A 27,596-nucleotide genomic window follows, 5' to 3' on the forward strand; every position below is an offset into this window, starting at 1 on the left:
CATTGCTCATTCTTGAAAAATATACAGCCTGGAAGGTGACCACTTACCATGTTTCTAACTGATAGTAGCGCCACAGTTAGGTCTGACTTAAATAAACATATTAATCTTTACGGTGATTATTTAATATGGAATTAATCTAATTTAGTTTGTAATGAGCCAATTTGATATTGTTTCCCCCATTGTGATTTTAGCACAAGTATCTCTGGTGGGTATGTTCACAGGCATCATTTGTCTACATGGAGCATAGGTTAATATATTTGGAGGTACATAAGTGGGCCAACTCCTAAAGTGGCCTCTCATGTTACTTTAATACATTGCCCTTAATGTATCTTGCTTTGTTTTATCTAATGATTTCAAATCTCATGCACTTTTCACCTGATTTGATGCACTATTACCCGGAGATATATGAATTTAGGCCTTTGCTACAGATGAGAGAAGGTGGGCCTATTTATATTTGATACTGTAGCTCCAAATAGATATATTCTAAATGTGGTGAGATGAAAATACCTGGGAAGATACTTGAGATACCAGGGAAATAAGCAAATACAAATATGTAAACATTATTCAATTGCTTTATTTACATATTTCCCCAAGTATCTCTGGCGGGTATGTTCACAGGCATCATTTGTCTACGGGGAGCATAGGTCAATATACTGTATTTGGAGGTACATAAGTGGGCCAACTCCTAAAATGGCCTCTCATGTTACTTTAATACTTGGCCCCTAATGTGTCTTGCTTTGTTTTATCTGGTGTTGCATTTATTATTTATATTTGTTACTTTCTGGAATTTACAGGTATGAACAAAGTTGGAAAGCAACAAATGCAGAACAATCACTCTCATCTTCTCAAACATCTCCACCCAGGTTTGTAGACCAATCAGAGAATGTCTGTTCAAATCCTGTGCTGTTCGCATAATGTAAATTTAGACAATTTACAATAAAAACAATGGGGCATAAATTAGTGGCGATGATCAACTGACTAGTGTAGTATAATGCTAATTGTTAATTATAGTCCCCCTGCTCCGAGCCAGATTATCAATTTTAACCACCCATAGGCACTTACTTTTTCCCACCGCCCCAGCTTCCTCCTTTTGCAGCATCCCGATTTCACATGGCAACGCGTTTCCATGATAACATGATGCCATGTGACGTCGCATTGTTATGGCAATGGGATGTCATTTGACGCCACGATGCTGCAGAAGGAGGTCAACGCTGCACAAGAAGGTAACATACCTTTACAGAGGCCCCATGCTCTCCCCCGGCAATCTGTTTTATTTTTGTTGTGGAGCAGAGAGTGGGGCCTCTGTAACAGCAGCACCGGCCCACTCACAACACTGGAAATTTGCTGCTACCAAATTTTGCTGCTCTAGGTCTGGGCCTATTGGGAAATCTGGCCCAGTCCATGCTGCCAAGAAAGATGTTTATTTCATCATTTATTATGTTGAATCCATTTTCCAGTGAACAATTGAAAACGATAGAAGTAATGGTCCGTTTGTACACTGACTTTACTAAGCACACAAAGAATAGAATGTTGCAGCAATTCTTATAATGCAGCAATCAGGACAGAGTTACAAAGTTCTGTCAACAATTCCAGCTTCTGTAATTCTAATAAGTCCCACAAATACTATTCTAAAATTACCTGTAGTTAATAATGAAGTGTGATCAGATGTGAGAATATTAAGTAATTAAAATACATCTGATTATAAATAATTTATAGATAATTGTTGTATGTTGCCAGTGTCTTCCAGTTCACTTGAAAGCAGAATAATTAAATTTCAGTTTACTCTTTTATTTAAAACATATAGAACACCCATAAGCTCACATTGAACCCCCAAAATAACCACAACATATATATAAGTGTATAAGTGTCACAGAGGAGTGCTACTGAGCATGGCAACATACATTTAAAACCAAAGACAAACATGAAACACAGACAGAGCTCAATGCACATCCAGCGAAATTTTATACACGGTACAGTGCCTAAATATACATGTATTGATATCTATTAAGTAAAATGATCTTTTAGTTTAACATTTTGGCCAAATTTTTGTAATCCCCTGAGCCACTGCACAGCAGACCACACCTCAAGGGTCCCTACACTAATATAAGTTCTTAATAACCTGTGCATTGCCAGGAAGAATGATTTATAATAAATCTGTCAAAATTAGTTGCAAAGTTCTAAGTATGATTGAAGCTTTTGTCAACCTGTACATTACCAGGAAAAGCACTCTGTATTAGATTTGTCACAATCACACTGCAAGCAAGCAAGTTCCCCTGAGAGCGGGAGATTCGATGGAGTGAGCTTTTAACCATTCAAAAGTGGGAGGGGGAGAGCTTAAATTAGGTAGGAGGTTGCCACCCTCCAATCAGCTAAGACCAGCTGAACAAGAATTGTAAAACATATAGAACACCCACAAGCTTACATTAAACCCCCAAAATAACCACAACATATATAAGCGTATAAGTGTCACAGAGGAGTGCTACTGAGCATGGCAACATACATTTAAAACCAAAGACAAACATGAAACACAGACAGAGCTCAATGCACATCCAGCGAAACTTTATACACGGTACAGTGCCTAAATATACATGTATTGATATCTATTAAGTAAAATGGTCTTTTAATTTAACATTTTGGCCAAATTGTTGTAAGCCCCTGAGCCACTGCACGGCAGACCACACCTCAAGGGTCCCTACACTAATATAAGTTCTTAATAACCTGTGCATTGCCAGGTAGAATGATTTATAATAAATCTGTCAAAATTAGTTGCAATGTTCTAAGTATGATTGAAACTTTTGTCAACCTGTACATTACCAGGAAAAGCACTCTGTATTAGATTTGTCACAATCACACTGCAAGCAAGCAAGTTCCCCTGAGAGCGGGAGATGCTATGGAGTGAGCTTTTAACCATTCAAAAGTGGGAGGGGGAGAGCTTAAATTAGGTAGGAGGTTGCCACCCTCCAATCAGCTAAGACCAGCTGAACAAGAATTGTAAAACATATAGAACACCCACAAGCTCACATTGAACCCCCAAAATAACCACAAGCGTATATATATGTTGTGGTTATTTTGGGGGTTCAATGTGAGCTTGTGGGTGTTCTATATGTTTTACAATTCTTGTTCAGCTGGTCTTAGCTGATTGGAGGGTAGCAACCTCCTATCTAATTTAAGCTCTCCCCCTCCCACTTTTGAATGGTTAAAAGCTCACTCCATAGCATCTCCCGCTCTCAGGGGAACTTGCTTGCTTGCAGTGTGATTGTGACAAATCTAATACAGAGTGCTTTGTAATGTACAGGTTGACAAAAGCTTCAATCATACTTAGAACATTGCAACTAATTTTGGCAGATTTATTATAAATCATTCTTCCTGGCAAGGCACAGGTTATTAAGAACTTATATTAGTGTAGGGACCCTTGAGGTGTGGTCTGCCGTGCAGTGGCTCAGGGGCTTACAACAATTTGGCCAAAATGTTAAACTAAAAGACCATTTTATTTAATAGATATCAATACATGTATATTTAGGCACTGTACCATGTATAAAGTTTCGCTGGATGTGCATTGAGCTCTGTCTGTGTTTCATGTTTGTCTTTGGTTTTAAATACTCTTATTTACCTTTCCAGCACTGATAAGACCTCAAAGGAGTCAGAGAAATCTTACACTACAGACTATAGAATCACTACAGTCACAGGAAAAGAGGGGTAAAAAGGGTTCAGATTAAACTTTCGAGTTATTGTAGGGCTCTGCAACAACAGTTTCCTTATTTTTCTTTCAGTATTTTACATAATCTCTTTGCTGGCAGAATGTTTAAAATTCACTGCCCCTCTAGCAAAGTATATTTTGTAATGTGGTACCAAATATATTTCATTTATATATCTGGTTCCTTAGTGCTTATACATTCATGTCTCTTCTCTGGGCTATTTATTAAAACATGATGGCCAAGTTCATAAAGGAGCAGCCCATAATGTACCAAAACCAAATGAGCCACTGGTGTAGCAGGATTTTGCACCCATTAACACAATGTGTTGCGTTATCGCTAACCCGATATTTACAGCGAGATTTAACGCAGCCCATTTAAAAATAATGGCAAAGCGTGTTTTACCTCTTCAATGCAAGTGATATTTATGGATTAACACTTGTTAGTAGAGAATAATAATGCCTGTTGCATCTGTATTGGCAGTGACATTGTAATGCAGTAAATGTAGGTGATTTAAAAGACCTATAAAAATGAGTACAAGTGTTTTGACATTATTTAAAAACTTTTTGGACCATATTTCCTTAGCAGTGAAACTCTATAAGAAGCCTCAGACCCATATGCCCCTTTACAGCATTTTCAAGTGAGTTGACTGTAAGAAATCTTATGGGGCAACACAGCTTAGTATTAAAGGTGATCCTTCATGGCCTGTATATTTGAATGGCCTTTAAGGTGTCTTCCAGCATGGAAGGTATCTTATGAAGAACCACTTATTTAATTTTAATTGTTGCCCAGAAGCAAATAAGTGCAAAACATAATTTAAAGCCGCAATCCGCTCTGCTCACATTTTGTTTTTTAAACTTCTGAACCGGAGCTGATCCATGATCTTGCAACGTCTGGGGACCCCCCTGGTTCCTGTGCAACGAGACAAATGGCCACAGGGTCAGCCTTGCCTGGGGCCATTAGAAGGCTGCAATGTCATTAGCAGCGCTGTCTGAAATTATGTTATTTGATAAACCAACTGGAGTCTCTACCCCACTCAAAGCAATTAAATGGAGATGATGCAATTGTTCTATTTTTTTATTGCAAAATACTGATTTAGGGAAAACACAATGTATCAGGGATAACCACTTTACTTTATCTGGTGACGTACAGTCATAAATGTAGCCAATTTAAATAATAATAATAATAGCATGTTTTTGTATAACGCTGCTAGTTATACGTAGCGCTTTACAAAGACATTTTTGCAGGCACAGGTTCCTGCCCGTGGAGCTTACAATCTATGTTTTTTGTTGCCTGAGGTACAGGGAGATAAAGTGACTTGCCCAAGGTCACAAGGAGCCGACACCAGGAATTGAACCAGGAATTGAACCAGGAATTGAACCAGGCTCCCCTGCTTCAAACTCTCAGTGCCAGTCAGCGTCTTTTACTCACTGAGCCACTCCCTCTCCCACAATTTGACTGTTTGCACCAGGTTGGGGGTTCTCTGTTTTTTCTGCTTACCAGTGGCACATCGGGACAGTTACACTTACATATAGAGACATGTAGAGAGACATACAGGGGGCACAAAGAGAGACAGATAGACATACAGATGGTCACACAAAAACAGCTCTCCCAAAACATAAAGGTAGACATACTGTACACACGCAGGCACAAAAAGAGGAGCACTACGACAGAGAGAAAGATAAAAAAAGATACAATTAAACAGAAAAGCTATTAGGAAGATAGAAAAAGGGGAACATCCAGATGCTCCAAACTTGCTATAAAACAATCAGTCCCTTGATGTCCTGTGAAATGGAAACGAAGGTGGACACAGCACTGCAGCAATTATAAGTGGATAATGAAGTAGATAAGCACACGTACTGTATAATGACTACACCGGGGTGGGGGCTAGATTGCAGTGACTGATGGAAAGTACAAGGCTACACATACTTCTACATGCTGCCAAGTAATGACCCAAATAAAACAGAAACTGCTGCCCTTACCGAGCTCCCGTGTCAAACGAAGTGCTGTAAGCTTCAGCTGGCTGTCTGTGAGATCTACCATGGAGTTGATGAAAAGCTGAATCTCCTGCTGTGATGGCGTCCTGCATGCTCCAGCCGATCAGGGTAAGAGGTATATGGAAGGAAGGATCCCAGCGGTCACTGCTAGCCTCCGAGATCTCTTTGATAAAATCCCTTCACGGGATGAAACGTGTTAGAGGTTTTTTCATGTCCATGTTTTTGTTCCAATAAAGTTTTTTTTTTTAATTAATCATGATTGGTTGAGTTCACGGAGGCTAGCAGTGACCGCTGGGATCCTTCCTTCCATATACCTATTAGGAAGATAGACACAGACAGGCACACAGAGAACTCATAAATCCAGAAAAATAAAAATGTTATTTTGCATGCAAATGTACAGTACTCAATAACCAAGATCATTAAACACCAGCACTGTTATCAACTGGTAAACAACTCTCCCTGTTTATAACTGTACATCTGGTTTGGTTGGGTACAGTATGGTGTTGATTGGTGTAATTACAATTATTATAATTTAAGCAAAACAAAATGCAATTGATATACATTTTTTCCCTTAGTGGCAATTACAACTCAGGCAGCCCCAAACTCACATCTTGGACTACAGGCAATGTCACTGAGACAAGAAGCACAGATATCAAACCTGTACCCGGGAAGATTACTGTCATCAGAGATGAAAGGTATAGATGTTTAATGGTCATTCATTAAAGGTTATTGACTTGATTATAACTTTATTTTTTTCCAGTGAATGGTCTTACAGGGGAGCAATGCTTTTCATTTCCTTTAGTAATGTAATTCAAATATCAAATATCACCTCTATGCTGATGTCACAAAAATTTATTTTTCAACACCTGACCTTACACCTGCTGTATAGATCAATGTTTCTGAATGTTATCATGCGATATCAACCTGGATGGTTCTCCGCTGACTTAAACTTATCATGGCAAAAACAGAGCTCCTCATACCTCCTCCCAAACATGGCCCCAATACCTCCTCACACATTAATGTTTGAAGTTCTGTCCTTATTCCCAGTAGTGTATAGTACAACCAAATTGGCGTAAAGCAGATGTGGTGACTATATTTAAAAAGAGCTAGATCACAACCAGAGAATTACAGACCTGTAAGCCTGACTTCAATAGTGGGGAAATTACTTGAAGGTTTAATACGGGATAATATTCAGGAATACTTAATGGAAAACAAAATTATTAGTAATAGTCAGCATGGATTATGAAGGATAGATCATGCCAAACTAACCTTATTTGTTTGTTTGAGGCGGTAAGTAAGAATTTAGACCAGGGTAATGCAGTTGATGTGGTCTACTTAGATTTTGCAAAGGCTTTTGATAGGGTTCCACACAAGAGGTTGGTGTACAAAATAAAGCAAATTGGATTCAGTCAAAATATATGCACCTGGATTGAAAACTGGTTGAAGGATAGACAATAGCGGATTGTCATAAATGGAACTTTTTCAGGTTGGGCTAAGGTCGTGAGTGAAGTACCTCGGGGATTGGTACTGGGACCCCTGCTTTTTAACTTGTTTATTAATGACCTTGAGGTTGGCATCGAGAGCAAAGTGTCCATTTTTGCTGATGATACTAAATTGTGTAAGGTAGATGAATCAGAGCAGGATGTAATTTCTCTCCAGAAGGACTTGGAGAGACTGGAAACATGGGTAGGTAAATAGCAGATGAGGTTTAATACAGATAAATGTAAGGTTATGCATTTGGGAAGCAAGAATAAACAGGTGACTTACAAATTAAATGGGGATAAATTGGGGAAATCCTTTATAGAGAAGGATTTAGGAGTGCTTGTAGACAGCAGGCTTAGCAATAGTGCCCAAAGTCATGCAGTAGCTGCAAAGGCAAAAAAGATCTTATCTTGCATTAAACGGGCAATGGATGGAAGGGAAGTAAACATAATTATGACCCTTTACAAAGCATTAGTAAGATCACACCTTGAATATAGAGTACCATTTTGGGCACCACTCCTTAGAAAATACATTATGGAACTAGAGAGAGTGCAGAGAAGAGCCAGCAAATTAATAAAGGGGATGGACAAACTAACTTATGAAGAGAGGCTAGCTAAATTAGATTTATTTACATTAGAAAAGAGGCGTCTAAGAGGTGATATGATAACTATATACAAATATATTGGGGACAGTACAAGGAGTTTTCAAAGGAACTATTCATCCCAAGGACAATACTAAGGACTCTGGGCCATCCCTTTAAGTTGGAGGAAAGGAGATTTCACCAGCAACAAAGGAAAGGGTTCTTTACAGTAAGGGCAGTTAAAATGTGGAATTCATTACCCATGGAGACTGTGATGGCAGATACAATAGATTTGTTCAAAAAAAGGTTAGACATCTTTTTAGAAAGGAAAGGTATACAGGGATCTACCAAATAAGTAAATATGAGAAGGATTTTGATCCAAGGATTAATCAAATTGCCAATTTTTGGAGTCAGGATGGAATTTATTTTTCCCTGTATGAGATATCATTGGATGATATGACATTGGGGTTTTTTGTTTGCCTTCCTTTAGATCAATAAGTTTGTATAGATATACTGTAGGATAAAGTAGATGTTATCTAAATTTAGCATAGGTTGAACATGATAGACATATGTCTTTTTTCAACCTCATCTACTATGTAACTATGTAACTATGTAGCTAGTGCTACATAGTTTTCACTGACTGCCCCACACCTCTGGAATGCCCTTCCCCTCAGTAACCAATTAGCACCCTCTCTATCCACCTTTAAGACCCACCTTTAGACACACTTGCTTAAAGAAGCATATGAATAGCACTGTGGATATTCTGAACACATGATACATAAAGCTTGGCCCCCTGCAGACGCACTTACCAGAACTCCCCCCCCTCTACTGTCTCTGTACGTTCTCCCTACCTACCAATTAGACTGTAAGCTCCTCGGGGCAGGGACTCCTCTTCCTTAATGTTACTTTAATGTCTAAAGCACTTATTCCCATGCTCTGTTATTTATTTGATTACCACATGCATTACAACTGTGAAGCGCTATGTACATTAATGGCGCTATATAAATAAAGACATACCATACAATAGTGCAAACATGCTGCCAGGGGGTCACACTCGACTCCTCTCTCACATTCTTCTCTCACATTCACAACGTATCTAAAACCTGTCGCTTTTTCCTCTGCAATATTACAAATATACACCCTTTCCTCTGTTGCTTGACTGCTAAAACTCTGACACAAGCCCTCACTCTCTCCCGTCTCTATTACTGTAACCTCCTGCTGTCCGGCCCTCTTGCCTCTCACCGGTCTCCCTTACAATCTATCCTAAATCACTTTACTCTTTTCTTAATCTGTTTCAGCGTCTCCCCTGCTGAAATCCCTCTCCTGGCTTCCGCACCTCTGGAATGCCCATCCCCACAATACCCGACTATCACCGACCCACCTTAAAACACATCTGCTTAACGAGCATATGAGTAGCTCCGTGGCTAATACTATACACCAGATACATAAAGCTTGCAGACGCACTTACCAGAACACCCTCCTACTGTCTCTGTATGTTCTTCCTACCTACCAATTAGATTGTAAACTCTTCGAAGAAGGGACTCCTTTTCCTAAATGTTACTTTTATGTCTGAAGTACTTATTCCCATGATCTGTTATTTGTATTATTTGTTATTTATATGATTATCATGTGTATTACTGCTGTGAATCGCTATGTACATTAATGGCTCTATATAAATAAAGTCATACATACTGTACATACAATTGATCTTTTATTGGGAATAAAGGGAGTTGGGGGATTTTTTGATTCCGTTCTGAATATTATCTTCATTGAGAGGATAACTAATCTGAGATAAAATTAGCAATCTCGGGAACTATAAAATGTGCTGAAAGAGCTTTCCCCTCATATTTATCTACCAATCGGAAGAATACAATGAACAGAGGAATAAAGCCTGCAGATAAATACTATTCACATGTAATAGGTTTCATGGCATAATTTGCATTTAGAAAATGTTTGTTGATTATTATGTCTAACTGGGCTGAAGGAGTAGCAGCGCAGTACTAAGTCACTGCCTTTGATGCAAGTAAACCCAGCTGAAATCCCAGTGTCCGCTCTTGTGATCTTGGGTAAATCACTTAATCTCCCTGTGCCTCGGACAGAAAATTAGATTTACAGGGTAAAAGCTTGTTGTTCCTGCAAAATTCTGTGACAGCACTGTGTATACTGTCAGCATTATATGAAGATCTTTGCAGTAGTTTTATCATCTTCTTACCAGATATATAAAATGCTATGTGCACCACCAGTGCTTTGTCCTTTATTCATATTTAGTTTGGGGTTTTTTATGTCCATCTTGGTGTTGGAGGGATCAGAAATAAAGGGATAATTATATTGTATGTACAAATGTCAGTCTCATTTTCTTTTTGATTTCTTAAGTGATGATGACAAAGAAGTACCCAAGAGTACATCAGAAACCAGATCAACAACAACCAGAAGCAGTACAAGCAGGAATGAAGGGTAATGGAACATATAGAACTTTGATATTTCTCATTTTCCTACAGAACACTAGGATTCTTCACCACGTATTGTCCCCATCTTCTTGGTGAACTTTGTACATATCAAAACTGATATCTTCAGGATACAGAAAGGCTGCTTTACTGCTGTTTTAAATGAGTTTTCCATTTAACTCCCACATAAATCCTCTTTTATGTTTTTCTCTGACCCACATAAAAGTTTTTTTTCTGTGTTTTTGTGCCTGAGCTTTCTTGATCTCCCTGTTTATTCTATAGATGTATTAAATCATACATCAATGGTATCAATAAATATGATTTTACTTTCTTAGTGGCAAGAATAACCCAGACATCCCCAAATTGACCTCGTGGACAACAGGACCAAAAAGCCCAAATATCAAAACTGCACCTGGAAAGGTCACTGTCATCAGAGATGGAAGGTATTCTATTTTATGTAATTGTTGTACAGGGGTTGTACATAAACATTTACATTTTATTTTGTTTATTATTTAAAAAAAAAATATATATATTTATATATATATGTAGAGGTATCAGTACCGTGTTAGCCCAGCTTCAATAATCAAAAAATAAATAGATGATACCGTTCTGTGGCTAACGAAATGCTTTTATTTGTGCGAGCTTTCGAGATACACTGATCTCTTCTTCCGGCGATGTTACAATGAATGAAGCAAGCAAAGGGTATACTTAAAAACAGTGTCTCTTGGAATGTTATCTGTGCTTGTCCTTCCCCCGGTATGGATGAGATTTATGGCTAGAGGTGTAAAATGTTATATATATTAGAAAAGAAAAAAGAGAGAGAGCGCACGCCCCATAGTGTAATACAGTACATTTATTTGGGAAAGGGGGAGGGAAGAGGGGGGGTAGAAATCCACTCACAAGGGTAAGTTAAAATCAAGCAGTGTGTGAAATATATCACCGCCAACTCTGGTCACTCAGCCTCCAGACCCTGCAGTCCAACTCTCACTTGAAGCTGCTGGTAGATGTTCACTGATGCATGAGTAGACAGGCTCCTTAAAATCAATGATGCGGTCTTTGAGTTTTGGGTAAATCTCCAATCTCTGCCGGCCGCAATGTGTATCAGCGCTCGATGCAGCCCGTCATGCGCTTGCGTGATGACGCTGTTCCGTTCCTCATTCTTCCTTTCGCTTGTATTTAATGTTGTTATTATATGTATTTTGAAGTGTTATCTTAAATTGTATATCACGAAATAGGATATCATATTATATGTTACACATTTTTATTTTTAGTTCCTAGAGTACACATTTGTGATTTTTAGTAATTTTGTTCATATAGAATTACACATCCATATTATTATTAATATTATTTTCACATAACTTCAACACTTCTTTTTTGGCGCTATTTCACATCTTTCCTCACATACATATATAATGTATATAAATAAATGAGTTAGGCAATTTTCTGAATAAATTAGGGATGTCACCATGATTAAAGGGATTTTCGTTTAGACACTTGCTTTTGATGAATTTGAGATATTCATCAATCAAATATCAGCTTCCAGATTTCTTTACCTCTTAATTGGAAAGTACAGTATACAATGTAAAGTAATACTAATGTGAATTTTTGATCCAAACATTTTAAGCCTAATCATCGTTCTCTTAAACCTTTTCAGCAGTGGAGCACAGGACACTCCTCCACCTTTCCTGGCCAAATGGTAAGTTAGTGAATTCACAGGATAAATAGAGTACCACAGCATGGCCAGACACTAAATATACTGAAAGGCAAAAAAATAAATGGTTAGAACACAAAATAGATACTTACAAAATCACATACTGTATGGGCTCAAGTTTATCATACTGCTCATTTGCCATTTATTCAGAAAAACTAGCAGTTTACAATACAGCGTTTTTTGGGCCTAAACTTACAAAGACATTACTCAATTAAAAAAACGTCAGAGAAGAGCCATCAAATTAATAAATGGAGGGAAAATCTGATTTACGAGTAAATGATAGCTAAATTACAGCCGCGGACCCTTTTATTCTCCAACATCTCCGAATTTTTTCGGTGATTTTTTCCGAATGCCACGCACTTTACCGCACTTCACCCTGTTCATGCCGCGTTCATACCGCGTTCATACCGCATACAGTATATTCAATATTACGGGGTTCATGCGGTAAGCGGCGGAAAGGCACTTAAAAAAATCTGGCCTTTTTCCTGCCTGGGATTGATGCCGGAGGTCTCCGGAGCTGATACCATTAATACCAGCATCGGAGCCCCCCGGCATGCATCCGAGGCAGGAAAAATGCATTTAAAGGACACTAACCGCTAAGGTAATGAAGGGGTTAACCAGCCGTGCCAGGTTTATTGTGGGTAGCGGGGGTGGGTGAAGGGGTCATTTGGCCCTTGGTGGCGGTTTAGGGCTTGCAGGGGGGTTGCGGGTGGACTTAACCCCTTCATTACCTAGCAGTTAATACTGCTACGGTCATGAAGGGGTTAAGCCTTCCCGCTACCCTCCCGAAAGCCCTAAACAAACCACCGTTGGGGCTAATAACCCCTTCACCCACCCCCGCTACCCACAATAAAAAAAATACACACACAACAGCCCCACACTAAATAAATAAATATATATATAAACCTGAACTTGAGAAAGGTCCCACTGGGGGACCGAAACGTCGGTTTATGTGTCTTTTTCAATACAAAAACTTGTGATCAAACTTACCAGAGTGCTGTCTCCTGATCTCGTGCTTCAAACGGTATCGTATGGTTTTTATATATATATATATATATATATATATATATATATATATATATATATATATATATATATATATATATACTGTATATATAATGTTGCTGTTATATATATATATATATATATATATATATATATATATATATATATATATATATTAGAGAAAAAGAGAAAAGAAGCGCCCGATCCTTGTGTAAAATCAGATGAACAAAGTTTTAATATCTCATGGACAAGACAAATGCACACTTAAAATTTGTCTGATAAAATAAAGCATGTTATGGGACCTGCCCATGCACCAACTGAGGACTCCTCGGTCTCTTCTTTGTGTGTGAGTGTCAGTATTGGCTCCATAAAGGATGTTGCTGTCAGCTGCTGTCTCCAGGGGAGTAATCCTTAGTGTTTGTGAGCACTCAATCTCCACATGCAGCTGCCATTTAGCCTTTCTTCTCACACTTGAAACCGGAAAAAAATCTTCAGGCAAGTCCTTGCCTCCTCACGCTGGTGCTGAGAGCTGCCCTGTCACTGTAGGCTCACTGCCAGATATCCCTACGCGTTTCTTCCGACTCTGCGGATTTCATCAGGGGATGGATACCAAATGGAACTTCCTTGTGTTAAATAGTCCCTTTCACCAATAAAAAACGTTTCTCCACAGCTGTGTTTAGTTCCATTATTATCACTGGGCTAATCTATATTACCTGGTGCAATAGCTAAACAATTTGATGCTACTAGAACATATTAAAAAGAAATTGTTATAATTATCTGAACAAAGAAAATACTATTACTAACAAACAATTATTCAATAGGATTAAGTGATAGACACTGATACAGACATGTGATATAAATAACATGCAAAGGCTTATTACTGTTATGCATAATTGCCAGTACATTATAATTGCTATTAATGGGTGTTACTGAATGATAGCAAAAAACACATTAATTAACATCTTAATCTAAATCCATTGGTGTTAACATAAAAGTTTTCAAAAAAACAACCCTGCATGGAACAAAAGAAATAACACACAGGTTATTATTAGAGGACAACATTGCATATATTGGATACTAGTGCTAACCATAATTTAATTAAATTCATGGTTAATTTCACATAATTATAATTCCAATGAACACTGGTGATTGTTTTTAAATAATTTGATCAAGCTTGAATAAGGATGTGAGATGCTCATTAGCATTTAAACTGGAGGAGATGAAGAAAGCAAGTTATATAGAGTATTGAGACTTCAGTCTATAGATAGACCATATGTATTTATTATATATTAAAATTAATTATAATGTTGTTGTGGAAAGAGGTTTGACATACATCTCAATAGATTATTATTTAGATAAATGCATAATCTTTGGATTACACTATATGTAAGGGGAAGATGCTATAATCCATAGCTAGGAAAGTGTGACCTAACATTTATATCCCACATTAATCGTGGCAAATTAAAATTCTATGGTATATGACCATTTGCCAAAGTAGAGAAAAATTAGCTAAGAGCCAGCAATCCAAAGACATGTGTATACTTGAAGTGAATGTATATGTGTGCATAAATTGAAATAAATGAAATGTTTGTGTAAATACCCTTCTTGTAAGGTGTGTAATTATCTGTGAGTAAAAATTACATATTTATAAGTGTAATACTAGATTTTTTCACAGTAAATAAATATATCATTATCAGCACATGTGTGAAACAATGAATGCATGTAGTGAAAATGAAATTCACTTATTTGTGTATACTATTAATGTGAGAGTGAAATACAATAAAAAGTGCAATGATTTGACCAGGGCCCCACATTTGGATACTGACTAAGACCTCAAAAGGAGCACAATAGAACATGCTCAAACATCCGATGTCCTGCCAGGTCAAAAAATGATGAGATGTATTAGATAATAGTGCTTGTATCTATACAATCATTGAGACCCATTGGACTCAATGTTTCCAACATATATATCCAATAGGTCTCCCTGAGGTTGAGTCTCTTGACTCTATCACCACTAAGTACTGTTAAGGGAATCTGTTCCAAGCACATGACTCTTAGAGAAGAAGGATCCTTATTATGTTTGTCCAAGAAGTGTCTAGATAAATTGTGAGTTGTAGTGCCATGTATGATGTTTCTTCTATGTTCTAAAAATCTTGTACTTAGAGTTCGGGTGGTTCTCCCCACATATTGGTACCCACAACGGCATGTGATGCCATAGATGACAAAAGAAGATAGACAATCCATATGACTTTTGATTTTATAAGTGGACTTATTATGATGAGACATGAATTGATCAGTTTTAACCATGTGCTTGCAGGTCAGACATCTGCTTCTACCACAAGAGAAGTTACCATTGGTGATTGATCTACTTACAGGAATATCATTAATTTGTTTAAGACGACTGGGTGCTAGCATGGTTTTTAAATTCCTAGCTTTTTTGTATACAATAGGGATATGTGTAGGTAATTTATTGCCAATTATAGGGTCCCTAAGCAGTATATTCCAGTGTTTATTGAGAATTGATGAAATGCCTCTGGATGAATTATTATAGGTCGTGATAAAAAATGGTGATTTGGAAATACTTTTTGAATTAATATCTGTTCGTCTAGCCCCTCTGGATTTGACGGGCAGGGATTCTCGATCTAACAGACTAACTTGTCTGAATGTTTCAAGTATAGTGCTTTTGTTGTAACCTTTAGCTAGAAACCTTTTCACCAATATCTCCCCCTGGGCCAGAAAATCAGAATATAGGGAACAATTTCTCCTAATTCTGAGAAATTGGCCCCTGGGGATATTGGCAAGCCATTTGTTGTAATGATTACTATTGTTGTGTAAATAGCTATTAGTAGACACTGTTTTAAAGTGGGTTTTGGTGATAATATCACCATCTGTGCTAGCCTCCAATTCTAGATCAAGAAAAACTATATGATTTTTGTTTATGTTATATGTGAATTTTAAATCCATATCGTTGATATTAAATGTTTCCAGTTTATGTTTTAAGTGTTCCAATTCACCGTCCCAAATTAATATCATCTATGTAACGGCCATAGTACACGAGACTCGCCCCCAGATCCGCATCACCCCACACATGGAGTTCCTCCCACAAACCCATGTAGAGGTTAGCATAGCTGGGGGCAAATCTCGTGCCCATGGCCGTCCCACAGATCTGCAAATAATATTTGTTTTCAAATAAAAAATAATTGTGCTCTAATATAAATGAAATTGCCTGTAAAATAAATGTGGACTGAGTGGGACCTATATTAATATCCATATCCAGGAAATGTTTGGCTGCATTGAGACCCTTATTATGTTGAATACATGTGTACAAAGATGTTATGTCGCATGTAGCCCAGATGTAAGTGGGTTTCCATTTAATTTCAGAGATGTATATGTATATATATATATATATATATATATATATATATTACAGCAACAACACCTATACCCCCCTAACATACACATATATGCACATCAATGATACTATAGGCCGGCGGTGGCCCTCAGGTGTTCCCCGCAGGCCTGCAGTACCAATTCAGTGCACCCCAAAAAAATTACAACACATAAATACACCACCCTTAACAGATATAGTATAGTAATGTGCAAAATTACTATTATCCACATATGAATAATAGTGAATTTGCCCATTTAAAATACATAAAGAACAATAAATACAATAAATACATAAATGTATACTGTAGCACTCACCCATGTCCGGCTGCCACGATGAAGGCCATCCTCATCTTCATCACCGTTCATGCCCCCTCTGATGCTGCAAAACATGAACAAGAATAAAAATAGCCAATGTAATGTCCCCATACACCTTAATCACCAAAGCGGTTATTAACTGCCACTGTCATTAAGGGGTTAACCCACCCTCACCCACCACTCGGGAGGCCTACATACAGTACCCTCCCCCACTACCCCCCCACCCTGTGAGACCTAACCACCCTCACCCAATACCCAGTCGGGAGGCCTACCCACATACCCGTGGTGCAAATATCCCCTCCCCCACCACCAGTACCCACAATAAAAACAATACACTGACCCACAATAAACATCATTATATTTATTAAATACATAACCCACCCCTTGTGCCCCCCCATCTTTTACGTACAGCGTTTATACCCCAGGCCCACGTGAGTCCCCGGTGGGCCTGACTGGTCACCTCACAGACCTACAGCTACCAGCATCATGTTTCACACAGGGTCTGGAGGCCTGTTGGTGGGTCTCGCCAGGCGCCATGGCCCACCAGGTGGTCTCCGTGGGTCACCGTGGGCCACAATTGGGTCCCCATGGTAGGCCCGCGGATGTCTGGGGGCCCCAGGTCAGACCCACAGGTGTTTGAGGGGCTTCGGTTGGTACCCACGGGGGAACCTATACATTAAATACATCAATCCCCCCCCCACCACCCACAACACATACAGTACAATAATGTGCAAAATAACTATTATCCAGATATGGATAATACATTATTTGCCCATTATTAAACACATTAACTAGCATAATAACATAAATAAAGTTCTACTGACCTCATCAATAAGAAGCCCCCATCGCCAGCAAAATCCTTGTCCTCTGTTGCCAACAAAATACATAGCCAATACATTGCAATTACATTCAGATATCAATTAAACCCTTAATAACATTATCTGATAATAACTGCAAAGGTAATTAAGGGGTTAAGCCACCTTGGCCCGATACCCACCCTTCACCCATTCATTTGTACAGTGGCTTCATCATGCAACTATATATATACACATTATATATATATATATATATAGAGAGAGAGAGAGAGAGAGAGAGAGAGAGAGAGAGAGAGAGAGAGAGAGAGAGAGAGAGAGAGAGAGAGAGAGAGAGAGACTGACTTTATATATACAGGCATACCCCGCTTTAAGGACACTCATTTTAAGTACACTCGCGAGTAAGGACATATCGCCCAATAGGCAAACAGCAGCTCGCGCATGAGCCTGTCAGCATGTCCTGAACAGCAATACTGGCTCCCTACCTGTCCCGAAGCTGTGCGCAAGCGGGGAGACTATAGAGCCTGTTACAAATGCGTTATTTACATCAGTTATGCACGTATATGACGATTGCCGTACAGTACATGTATCGATAAGTGGGAAAAAAGGTAGTGCTTCACTTTAAGTACATTTTCGCTTTACATACATGCTCCGGTCCCATTGCGTACGTTAATCCGGGGTATGCCTGTATATACACACATGATGACCCAATATACAAATAAATGTAGAAGGGTTATCAAAAACATGCTCTACTACAAATACCACTTCTCCATAAAGACACAGTACAATAAAATCATATTTCCTAAAAAAAAATCCTATCTCAGCTTCCAATCAAAAGCTTCAAATGCCAATCAAAACATTGCATTTACATTGTATACATGATGCATACAATCTATGCACCATGTACACTCTGCAAATGAATGTTAGCAATAACATATTCCAAACAAAATACCAATACATCCAAACAAGTATACTATTTAAACCAATCAAGTCACCATAAATCAATTAGCATTCATTAATCAAATCATTAAACAATTTAAATTCCATCCATAACAATTAAACAATTAACTATTTAAATTGTTAAACCGAACAAGTTACCATCAGACAAAATATAAGTACCCAAAAGAATACAATATACAAAAGTAAGCCTCACCATGACCTAAACTACACCATACAAGACCAAAAATTACATCTATCTAATTCTAAAATACATTGCACACACATTTATGCAACAGCTTGACACTCAGACAGCCTGACACTTGGGTGGGTGGGTGGGAGACAGCCTGACACTTGGGTTAGACAGTCTGACACTTGGGTGGGTGGGAGAAAGCCTGACACTTGGGTGAGTGGGAGACAGCCTGACACTTGGGTATGTGGGAGCCTGACACTTCTCGACTGCCTGACACTTGGATTTTAGACTGCCTGACACTTTTGGAGACTGCCTGACGGGTGGGTGGGTGTGTGTCATATTCTCTAGCCTGCTGTACCCATGCTTGGCCACCGGGACTGCTGCCACTCTCAATGTCTTGTTCTAGCCTGCAGTACCTATACTTGTCCACCGGGATTGCTGCTGCTAAACTAAGGAACATTCCAGACTCTGATACCTGACACCTCTGCATCTGTGCTCCACCTCTCAGCCTTCCTATATAAACCTCCCTTTCCTGTTCCTCCCTTGCCTGTTTATACTGGTTCCTAGCTCCTGCAAGGTTCCTGTGTTTACTGCTGTCCTAGCTATTGCCATCATCCTGTTCCAGTTTCCTCGTTGCCAATCTCTGCTTGTTTCCTGACTTCGCTACCTGCCGCCTGCCTTGGACCCCTGCTTGTTTCCTGACTTCGCTACGTGCCGCCTGCCTCTGATCTCTGCTTGTGACCCCTACTTCGCTCCCTGCTGTTCCTGCCACTGGGATCCACTTCAACCGAAGTCCAATCCTTGACAGTGGGAAACTGCCTGACACTTCTCGACTGCCTGACACTTTGGCAGACTGCCTGACACTTAGGTTGGTTGGTGGGTGGGTGGGTGACTGCCTGACACTTGGGTGGGTTGGTAGGTGGGAGACTGCCTGACACTTGGGTGGGTGGGAGACTGCCTGACACTTGGGTTTGGGAGACTGCCTGTCACTTGGGTGGGTGGGTTGTGTGAGAGACTGCCTGACACTTGGGTTGGGTGGGAAACTGCCTGACACTTGGGTTTGGGAGACTGCCTGACACTTGGGTAGACTGCCTGACACTTGGGTGGGTGGTAGACTGCCTGACACTTGGGTGGGTTGGTAGTCTGACTGACACTTTAGACTTCCTGATACGTGGGTGGGTGACTGCCTGACACATGGGTGGGTGGGTGACTGACACGTGGGTGGGTGACTGACACGTGGGTGGGTGACTGCCACGTGGGTGGGTTGGTGTCTGTATAAATTATGTTTCTGATACACACAGACACTGGGAGGGGGCAGTCACACACACACACTGGGGGGGCAGTCACACAAACACACAGACTGGGAGGGGGCAGTCACACACACACACTGCGAGAGGGGGGCAGTCACACACACACACACACTGCGAGGGGGGGCTGTCACACATACACTGGGAGGGGGCAGTCACACACACGCACACACTGGGAGGGGGGGGCAGTCACGCACACACTGGGAGGGGGGGGCAGTCACGCACACACTGGGAGGGGGGGGCAGTCACGCACACACTGGGAGGGGGGGCAGTCACACACACACTGGGAGGGGGGCAGTCACACACACACTGGGAGGGGGGCAGTCACACACACACACATACTGGGAGGGGTGGCAGTCACACACACACTTGGAGTGGGGGCAGTCATACACACCGACTGGGAGGGGGCAGACACACACACAGACTGGGAGGGGGGGCAGTCACACACACACACACACACACACACACTGGGAGGGGAGGCAGTCACACACACTGGGAGGGTGGCAGCCACACACACACACACAGAGACTGGGAGGGGGCAGTCACACACACACAGACTGGGAAGGGGGGCAGTCACACACACACAGACTGGGAAGGGGCAGACACACACACACAAACACTGGGAGGGGGGCAGTCACACACACACTGGGAGGGGGGCAGTCATACACACACAGACGGGGAGGGGGGGCAGTCACACACACAGACTGGGAGGGGTGCAGAAACACAAACACACTGGGAGGGGGCAGTCATACAGACACAGACTGGGAGGGGTGGGCAGTCATACACACACACTGGGAGGGGGGCCAGTCACACATACACTGGGAGGGGGGCCAGTCACATACACACTGGGAGGGGGGCCAGTCACATACACACTGGGAGGGGGGGCAGTCACATACACACTGGGAGGGGGGCCAGTCACATACACACTGGGAGGGGGGCCAGTCACATACACACTGGGAGGGGGGCCAGTCACATACACACTGGGAGGGGGGCCAGTCACATACACACACACACAGACTGGGAGGGGGGCAGTCACACACAGACTGGGAGGGGGGCAGTCACACACAGACTGGGAGGGGGCAGTCATCCACACAGACTGGGAGGGGGCAGACAAACACACACACACACACTGGGAGGGGGGGCAGTCACACACACACACACACACACACACACACACACACACTGGGAGGGGGGGCAGTCATACACACACACACACACACACACACAGGCTGGGAGGGGGTGCAGTCACACACACACACTCGGAGGGGGGGCAGTCACACACACACACTGGGAGGGGGGGCAGTCATACACACAGACTGGGAGGGGACACACACACACACACACACACACACACACTGGGAGGGGAGGCAGTCACACACACACAGACTGGGAGGAGGGCAGTCACACACACACAGACTGGGAGGGGGCAGTCACCCACACACAGACTGGGAGGGGGCAGTCATCCACACACAGACTGGGAGGGGGCAGACACACACACGCACACACTGGGAGGGGTGGCAGTCACACACACGCACACACTGGGAGGGGGGGCAGTCATACACACACAGGCTGGGAGGGGGTGCAGTCACACACACACACACTGGGAGGGGGGCAGTCACACACACACTGGGAGGGGGGCAGTCACACACAGTGGGAGGGGGGGCAGTCACACACAGTGGGAGGGGGGGCAGTCACACACACACTGGGAGGGGGGCAGACACACACACACAGACTGGGAGGGGGGGGGAGTCACACACACACACACACAGACTGGGATGGGGCCAGACACACACACACAAACACACACTGGGGGGGGCAGTCACACACACACTGGGAGGGGGGCAGTCATACACACACTAGGAGGGGGGCAGTAACACACACACTGGGAGGGGCGGCAGTTTCACACACACACTGGGAGGGGGGCAGTCACACACACACACACAGACTGGGAGGGGGGGCAGTCACACACACACTGGGGGGGGGCAGTCACACACACACTGGGAGGGGGCAGTCACACACACACACTGGGAGGGGCGGCAGTCTCACACACACACTGGGAGGGGGGCAGTCACACACACACACAGACTGGGAGTGGGGGCAGTCACACACAGACTGGGAGGGGGGGCAGTCATACAAACACTGGGAGGAGGGGCAGTCACACACACACACAGACTGGGAGGGGGCAGACACACACACACACACTGGGAGCGGGGCAGTCATACACACACAGACTGGGAGGGGGCAGTCACACACACACAGACTGGGAGGAGGCAGACACACACACACACACACACACACTGGGAGGGGGCAGTCACACACACTGGGAGGGGGGCAGTCATACACACACAGACTGGGAGGGGGGCAGTCACACACACACACACACACACACACAGGGAGGGGGGGCAGTCACACACACAGTGGGAGGGGTGGCAGTCACACACACACTGGGAGTGGGGGCAGTCATACACACAGACTGGGAGGGGGCAGACACACACAGACTGGGAGGGGGGGCAGTCACACACACACACACACACACACACACACACACACTGGGAGGGGGGGCAGACACACACACAAAGACTGGGAAGGGGGGCAGTCACACATACACAGACTGGGAAGGGGGGCAGTCACACATACACACACACAGACTGGGAGGGGGGCTGTCACACACACACTGGGAGGGGGGCAGTCATACACACACAGACTGGGAGGGGTGCAGAAACACACACACACACACTGGGAGGGGGGCAGTCATACATACACAGACTGGGAGGGGGGAGCAGTCATACACACACACTGGGAGGGGGGGGCAGTCACACACACACTGGGAGGGGGGCAGTCACACACACAGTGGGAGGGGGGGCAGTCACACACACACACACACAGACTGGGAGGAGGGCAGTCACACACACACAGACTGGGAGGGGGCAGTCATCCACACAGACTGGGAGGGGGCAGACAAACACACACACACACTGGGAGGGGGGGCAGTCACACACACACACACACACACACACACTGGGTGGGGGGGCAGTCATACACACACACACACACACAGACTGGGAGTGGGGGCAGTCATACACACAGACTGGGAGGGGGCAGACACACACACACACACACACACACACACACACTGGGAGGGGAGGCAGTCACACACACACAGACTGGGAGGAGGGCAGTCACACACACACAGACTGGGAGGGGGCAGTCACCCACACACAGACTGGGAGGGGGCAGTCATCCACACACAGACTGGGAGGGGGCAGACACACACACGCACACACTGGGAGGGGTGGCAGTCACACACACGCACACACTGGGAGGGGGGGCAGTCATACACACACAGGCTGGGAGGGGGTGCAGTCACACACACACACACTGGGAGGGGGGCAGTCACACACACACTGGGAGGGGGGCAGTCACACACACACTGGGAGGGGGGCAGTCACACACAGTGGGAGGGGGGGCAGTCACACACAGTGGGAGGGGGGGCAGTCACACACACACTGGGATGGGGCCAGACACACACACACAAACACACACGGGGGGGGGCAGTCACACACACACTGGGGGGGGCAGTCACACACACACTGGGAGGGGGGCAGTCATACACACACTAGGAGGGGGGCAGTAACACACACACTGGGAGGGGCGGCAGTTTCACACACACACTGGGAGGGGGGCAGTCACACACACACACACAGACTGGGAGGGGGGGCAGTCACACACACACTGGGAGGGGGGGCAGTCACACACACACTGGGAGGGGGCAGTCACACACACACACTGGGAGGGGCGGCAGTCTCACACACACACTGGGAGGGGGGCAGTCACACACACACACAGACTGGGAGTGGGGGCAGTCACACACAGACTGGGAGGGGGCAGTCACACACACACTGGGAGGGGGGCAGTCATACACACACTAGGAGGGGGGCAGTAACACACACACTGGGAGGGGCGGCAGTTTCACACACACACTGGGAGGGGGGCAGTCACACACACACACACAGACTGGGAGGGGGGGCAGTCACACACACACTGGGAGGGGGGGCAGTCACACACACACTGGGAGGGGGCAGTCACACACACACACTGGGAGGGGCGGCAGTCTCACACACACACTGGGAGGGGGGCAGTCACACACACACACAGACTGGGAGTGGGGGCAGTCACACACAGACTGGGAGGGGGGGCAGTCATACAAACACTGGGAGGAGGGGCAGTCACACACACACACAGACTGGGAGGGGGCAGACACACACACACACTGGGAGCGGGGCAGTCATACACACACAGACTGGGAGGGGGCCAGTCACATACACACTGGGAGGGGGGCCAGTCACATACACACTGGGAGGGGGGCCAGTCACATACACACTGGGAGGGGGGCCAGTCACATACACACACACACAGACTGGGAGGGGGGCAGTCACACACAGACTGGGAGGGGGGCAGTCACACACAGACTGGGAGGGGGCAGTCATCCACACAGACTGGGAGGGGGCAGACAAACACACACACACACACTGGGAGGGGGGGCAGTCACACACACACACACACACACACACACACACACACACTGGGAGGGGGGGCAGTCATACACACACACACACACACACACACAGGCTGGGAGGGGGTGCAGTCACACACACACACTCGGAGGGGGGGCAGTCACACACACACACTGGGAGGGGGGGCAGTCATACACACAGACTGGGAGGGGACACACACACACACACACACACACACACACTGGGAGGGGAGGCAGTCACACACACACAGACTGGGAGGAGGGCAGTCACACACACACAGACTGGGAGGGGGCAGTCACCCACACACAGACTGGGAGGGGGCAGTCATCCACACACAGACTGGGAGGGGGCAGACACACACACGCACACACTGGGAGGGGTGGCAGTCACACACACGCACACACTGGGAGGGGGGGCAGTCATACACACACAGGCTGGGAGGGGGTGCAGTCACACACACACACACTGGGAGGGGGGCAGTCACACACACACTGGGAGGGGGGCAGTCACACACAGTGGGAGGGGGGGCAGTCACACACAGTGGGAGGGGGGGCAGTCACACACACACTGGGAGGGGGGCAGACACACACACACAGACTGGGAGGGGGGGGGAGTCACACACACACACACACAGACTGGGATGGGGCCAGACACACACACACAAACACACACTGGGGGGGGCAGTCACACACACACTGGGAGGGGGGCAGTCATACACACACTAGGAGGGGGGCAGTAACACACACACTGGGAGGGGCGGCAGTTTCACACACACACTGGGAGGGGGGCAGTCACACACACACACACAGACTGGGAGGGGGGGCAGTCACACACACACTGGGGGGGGGCAGTCACACACACACTGGGAGGGGGCAGTCACACACACACACTGGGAGGGGCGGCAGTCTCACACACACACTGGGAGGGGGGCAGTCACACACACACACAGACTGGGAGTGGGGGCAGTCACACACAGACTGGGAGGGGGGGCAGTCATACAAACACTGGGAGGAGGGGCAGTCACACACACACACAGACTGGGAGGGGGCAGACACACACACACACACTGGGAGCGGGGCAGTCATACACACACAGACTGGGAGGGGGCAGTCACACACACACAGACTGGGAGGAGGCAGACACACACACACACACACACACACTGGGAGGGGGCAGTCACACACACTGGGAGGGGGGCAGTCATACACACACAGACTGGGAGGGGGGCAGTCACACACACACACACACACACACACAGGGAGGGGGGGCAGTCACACACACAGTGGGAGGGGTGGCAGTCACACACACACTGGGAGTGGGGGCAGTCATACACACAGACTGGGAGGGGGCAGACACACACAGACTGGGAGGGGGGGCAGTCACACACACACACACACACACACACACACACACACTGGGAGGGGGGGCAGACACACACACAAAGACTGGGAAGGGGGGCAGTCACACATACACAGACTGGGAAGGGGGGCAGTCACACATACACACACACAGACTGGGAGGGGGGCTGTCACACACACACTGGGAGGGGGGCAGTCATACACACACAGACTGGGAGGGGTGCAGAAACACACACACACACACTGGGAGGGGGGCAGTCATACATACACAGACTGGGAGGGGGGAGCAGTCATACACACACACTGGGAGGGGGGGGCAGTCACACACACACTGGGAGGGGGGCAGTCACACACACAGTGGGAGGGGGGGCAGTCACACACACACACACACAGACTGGGAGGAGGGCAGTCACACACACACAGACTGGGAGGGGGCAGTCATCCACACAGACTGGGAGGGGGCAGACAAACACACACACACACTGGGAGGGGGGGCAGTCACACACACACACACACACACACACTGGGTGGGGGGGCAGTCATACACACACACACACACACAGACTGGGAGTGGGGGCAGTCATACACACAGACTGGGAGGGGGCAGACACACACACACACACACACACACACTGGGAGGGGAGGCAGTCACACACACACAGACTGGGAGGAGGGCAGTCACACACACACAGACTGGGAGGGGGCAGTCACCCACACACAGACTGGGAGGGGGCAGTCATCCACACACAGACTGGGAGGGGGCAGACACACACACGCACACACTGGGAGGGGTGGCAGTCACACACACGCACACACTGGGAGGGGGGGCAGTCATACACACACAGGCTGGGAGGGGGTGCAGTCACACACACACACACTGGGAGGGGGGCAGTCACACACACACTGGGAGGGGGGCAGTCACACACACACTGGGAGGGGGGCAGTCACACACAGTGGGAGGGGGGGCAGTCACACACAGTGGGAGGGGGGGCAGTCACACACACACTGGGATGGGGCCAGACACACACACACAAACACACACGGGGGGGGGCAGTCACACACACACTGGGGGGGGCAGTCACACACACACTGGGAGGGGGGCAGTCATACACACACTAGGAGGGGGGCAGTAACACACACACTGGGAGGGGCGGCAGTTTCACACACACACTGGGAGGGGGGCAGTCACACACACACACACAGACTGGGAGGGGGGGCAGTCACACACACACTGGGAGGGGGGGCAGTCACACACACACTGGGAGGGGGCAGTCACACACACACACTGGGAGGGGCGGCAGTCTCACACACACACTGGGAGGGGGGCAGTCACACACACACACAGACTGGGAGTGGGGGCAGTCACACACAGACTGGGAGGGGGCAGTCACACACACACTGGGAGGGGGGCAGTCATACACACACTAGGAGGGGGGCAGTAACACACACACTGGGAGGGGCGGCAGTTTCACACACACACTGGGAGGGGGGCAGTCACACACACACACACAGACTGGGAGGGGGGGCAGTCACACACACACACTGGGAGGGGGGGCAGTCACACACACACTGGGAGGGGGCAGTCACACACACACACTGGGAGGGGCGGCAGTCTCACACACACACTGGGAGGGGGGCAGTCACACACACACACAGACTGGGAGTGGGGGCAGTCACACACAGACTGGGAGGGGGGGCAGTCATACAAACACTGGGAGGAGGGGCAGTCACACACACACACAGACTGGGAGGGGGCAGACACACACACACACTGGGAGCGGGGCAGTCATACACACACAGACTGGGAGGGGGCAGTCACACACACAGACTGGGAGGAGG

At 45.6% G+C, this 27,596-nt stretch overlaps 1 protein-coding gene across 13 annotated transcripts in view; it reads left to right on the forward strand.

Annotated features, from left to right (window-relative positions):
- Positions 1–27,596, forward strand: part of ZNF185 (zinc finger protein 185 with LIM domain) — a 396,414-nt gene that overhangs the window by 204,207 nt on the left and 164,611 nt on the right. For all 13 annotated transcript variants that reach the window (XM_075572684.1, XM_075572683.1, XM_075572693.1 and 10 more), the window contains 5 exons: positions 795–863; positions 6,265–6,384; positions 10,125–10,205; positions 10,531–10,638; positions 11,850–11,891. In XM_075572684.1, the coding sequence (XP_075428799.1) occupies positions 795–863; positions 6,265–6,384; positions 10,125–10,205; positions 10,531–10,638; positions 11,850–11,891 (420 nt within the window). The remainder of the gene's footprint in view (positions 1–794; positions 864–6,264; positions 6,385–10,124; positions 10,206–10,530; positions 10,639–11,849; positions 11,892–27,596) is intronic.

The sequence above is a fragment of the Ascaphus truei genome, chromosome 16, assembly GCF_040206685.1.
Source record: "Ascaphus truei isolate aAscTru1 chromosome 16, aAscTru1.hap1, whole genome shotgun sequence".
NCBI lineage: Eukaryota > Metazoa > Chordata > Amphibia > Anura > Ascaphidae > Ascaphus > Ascaphus truei.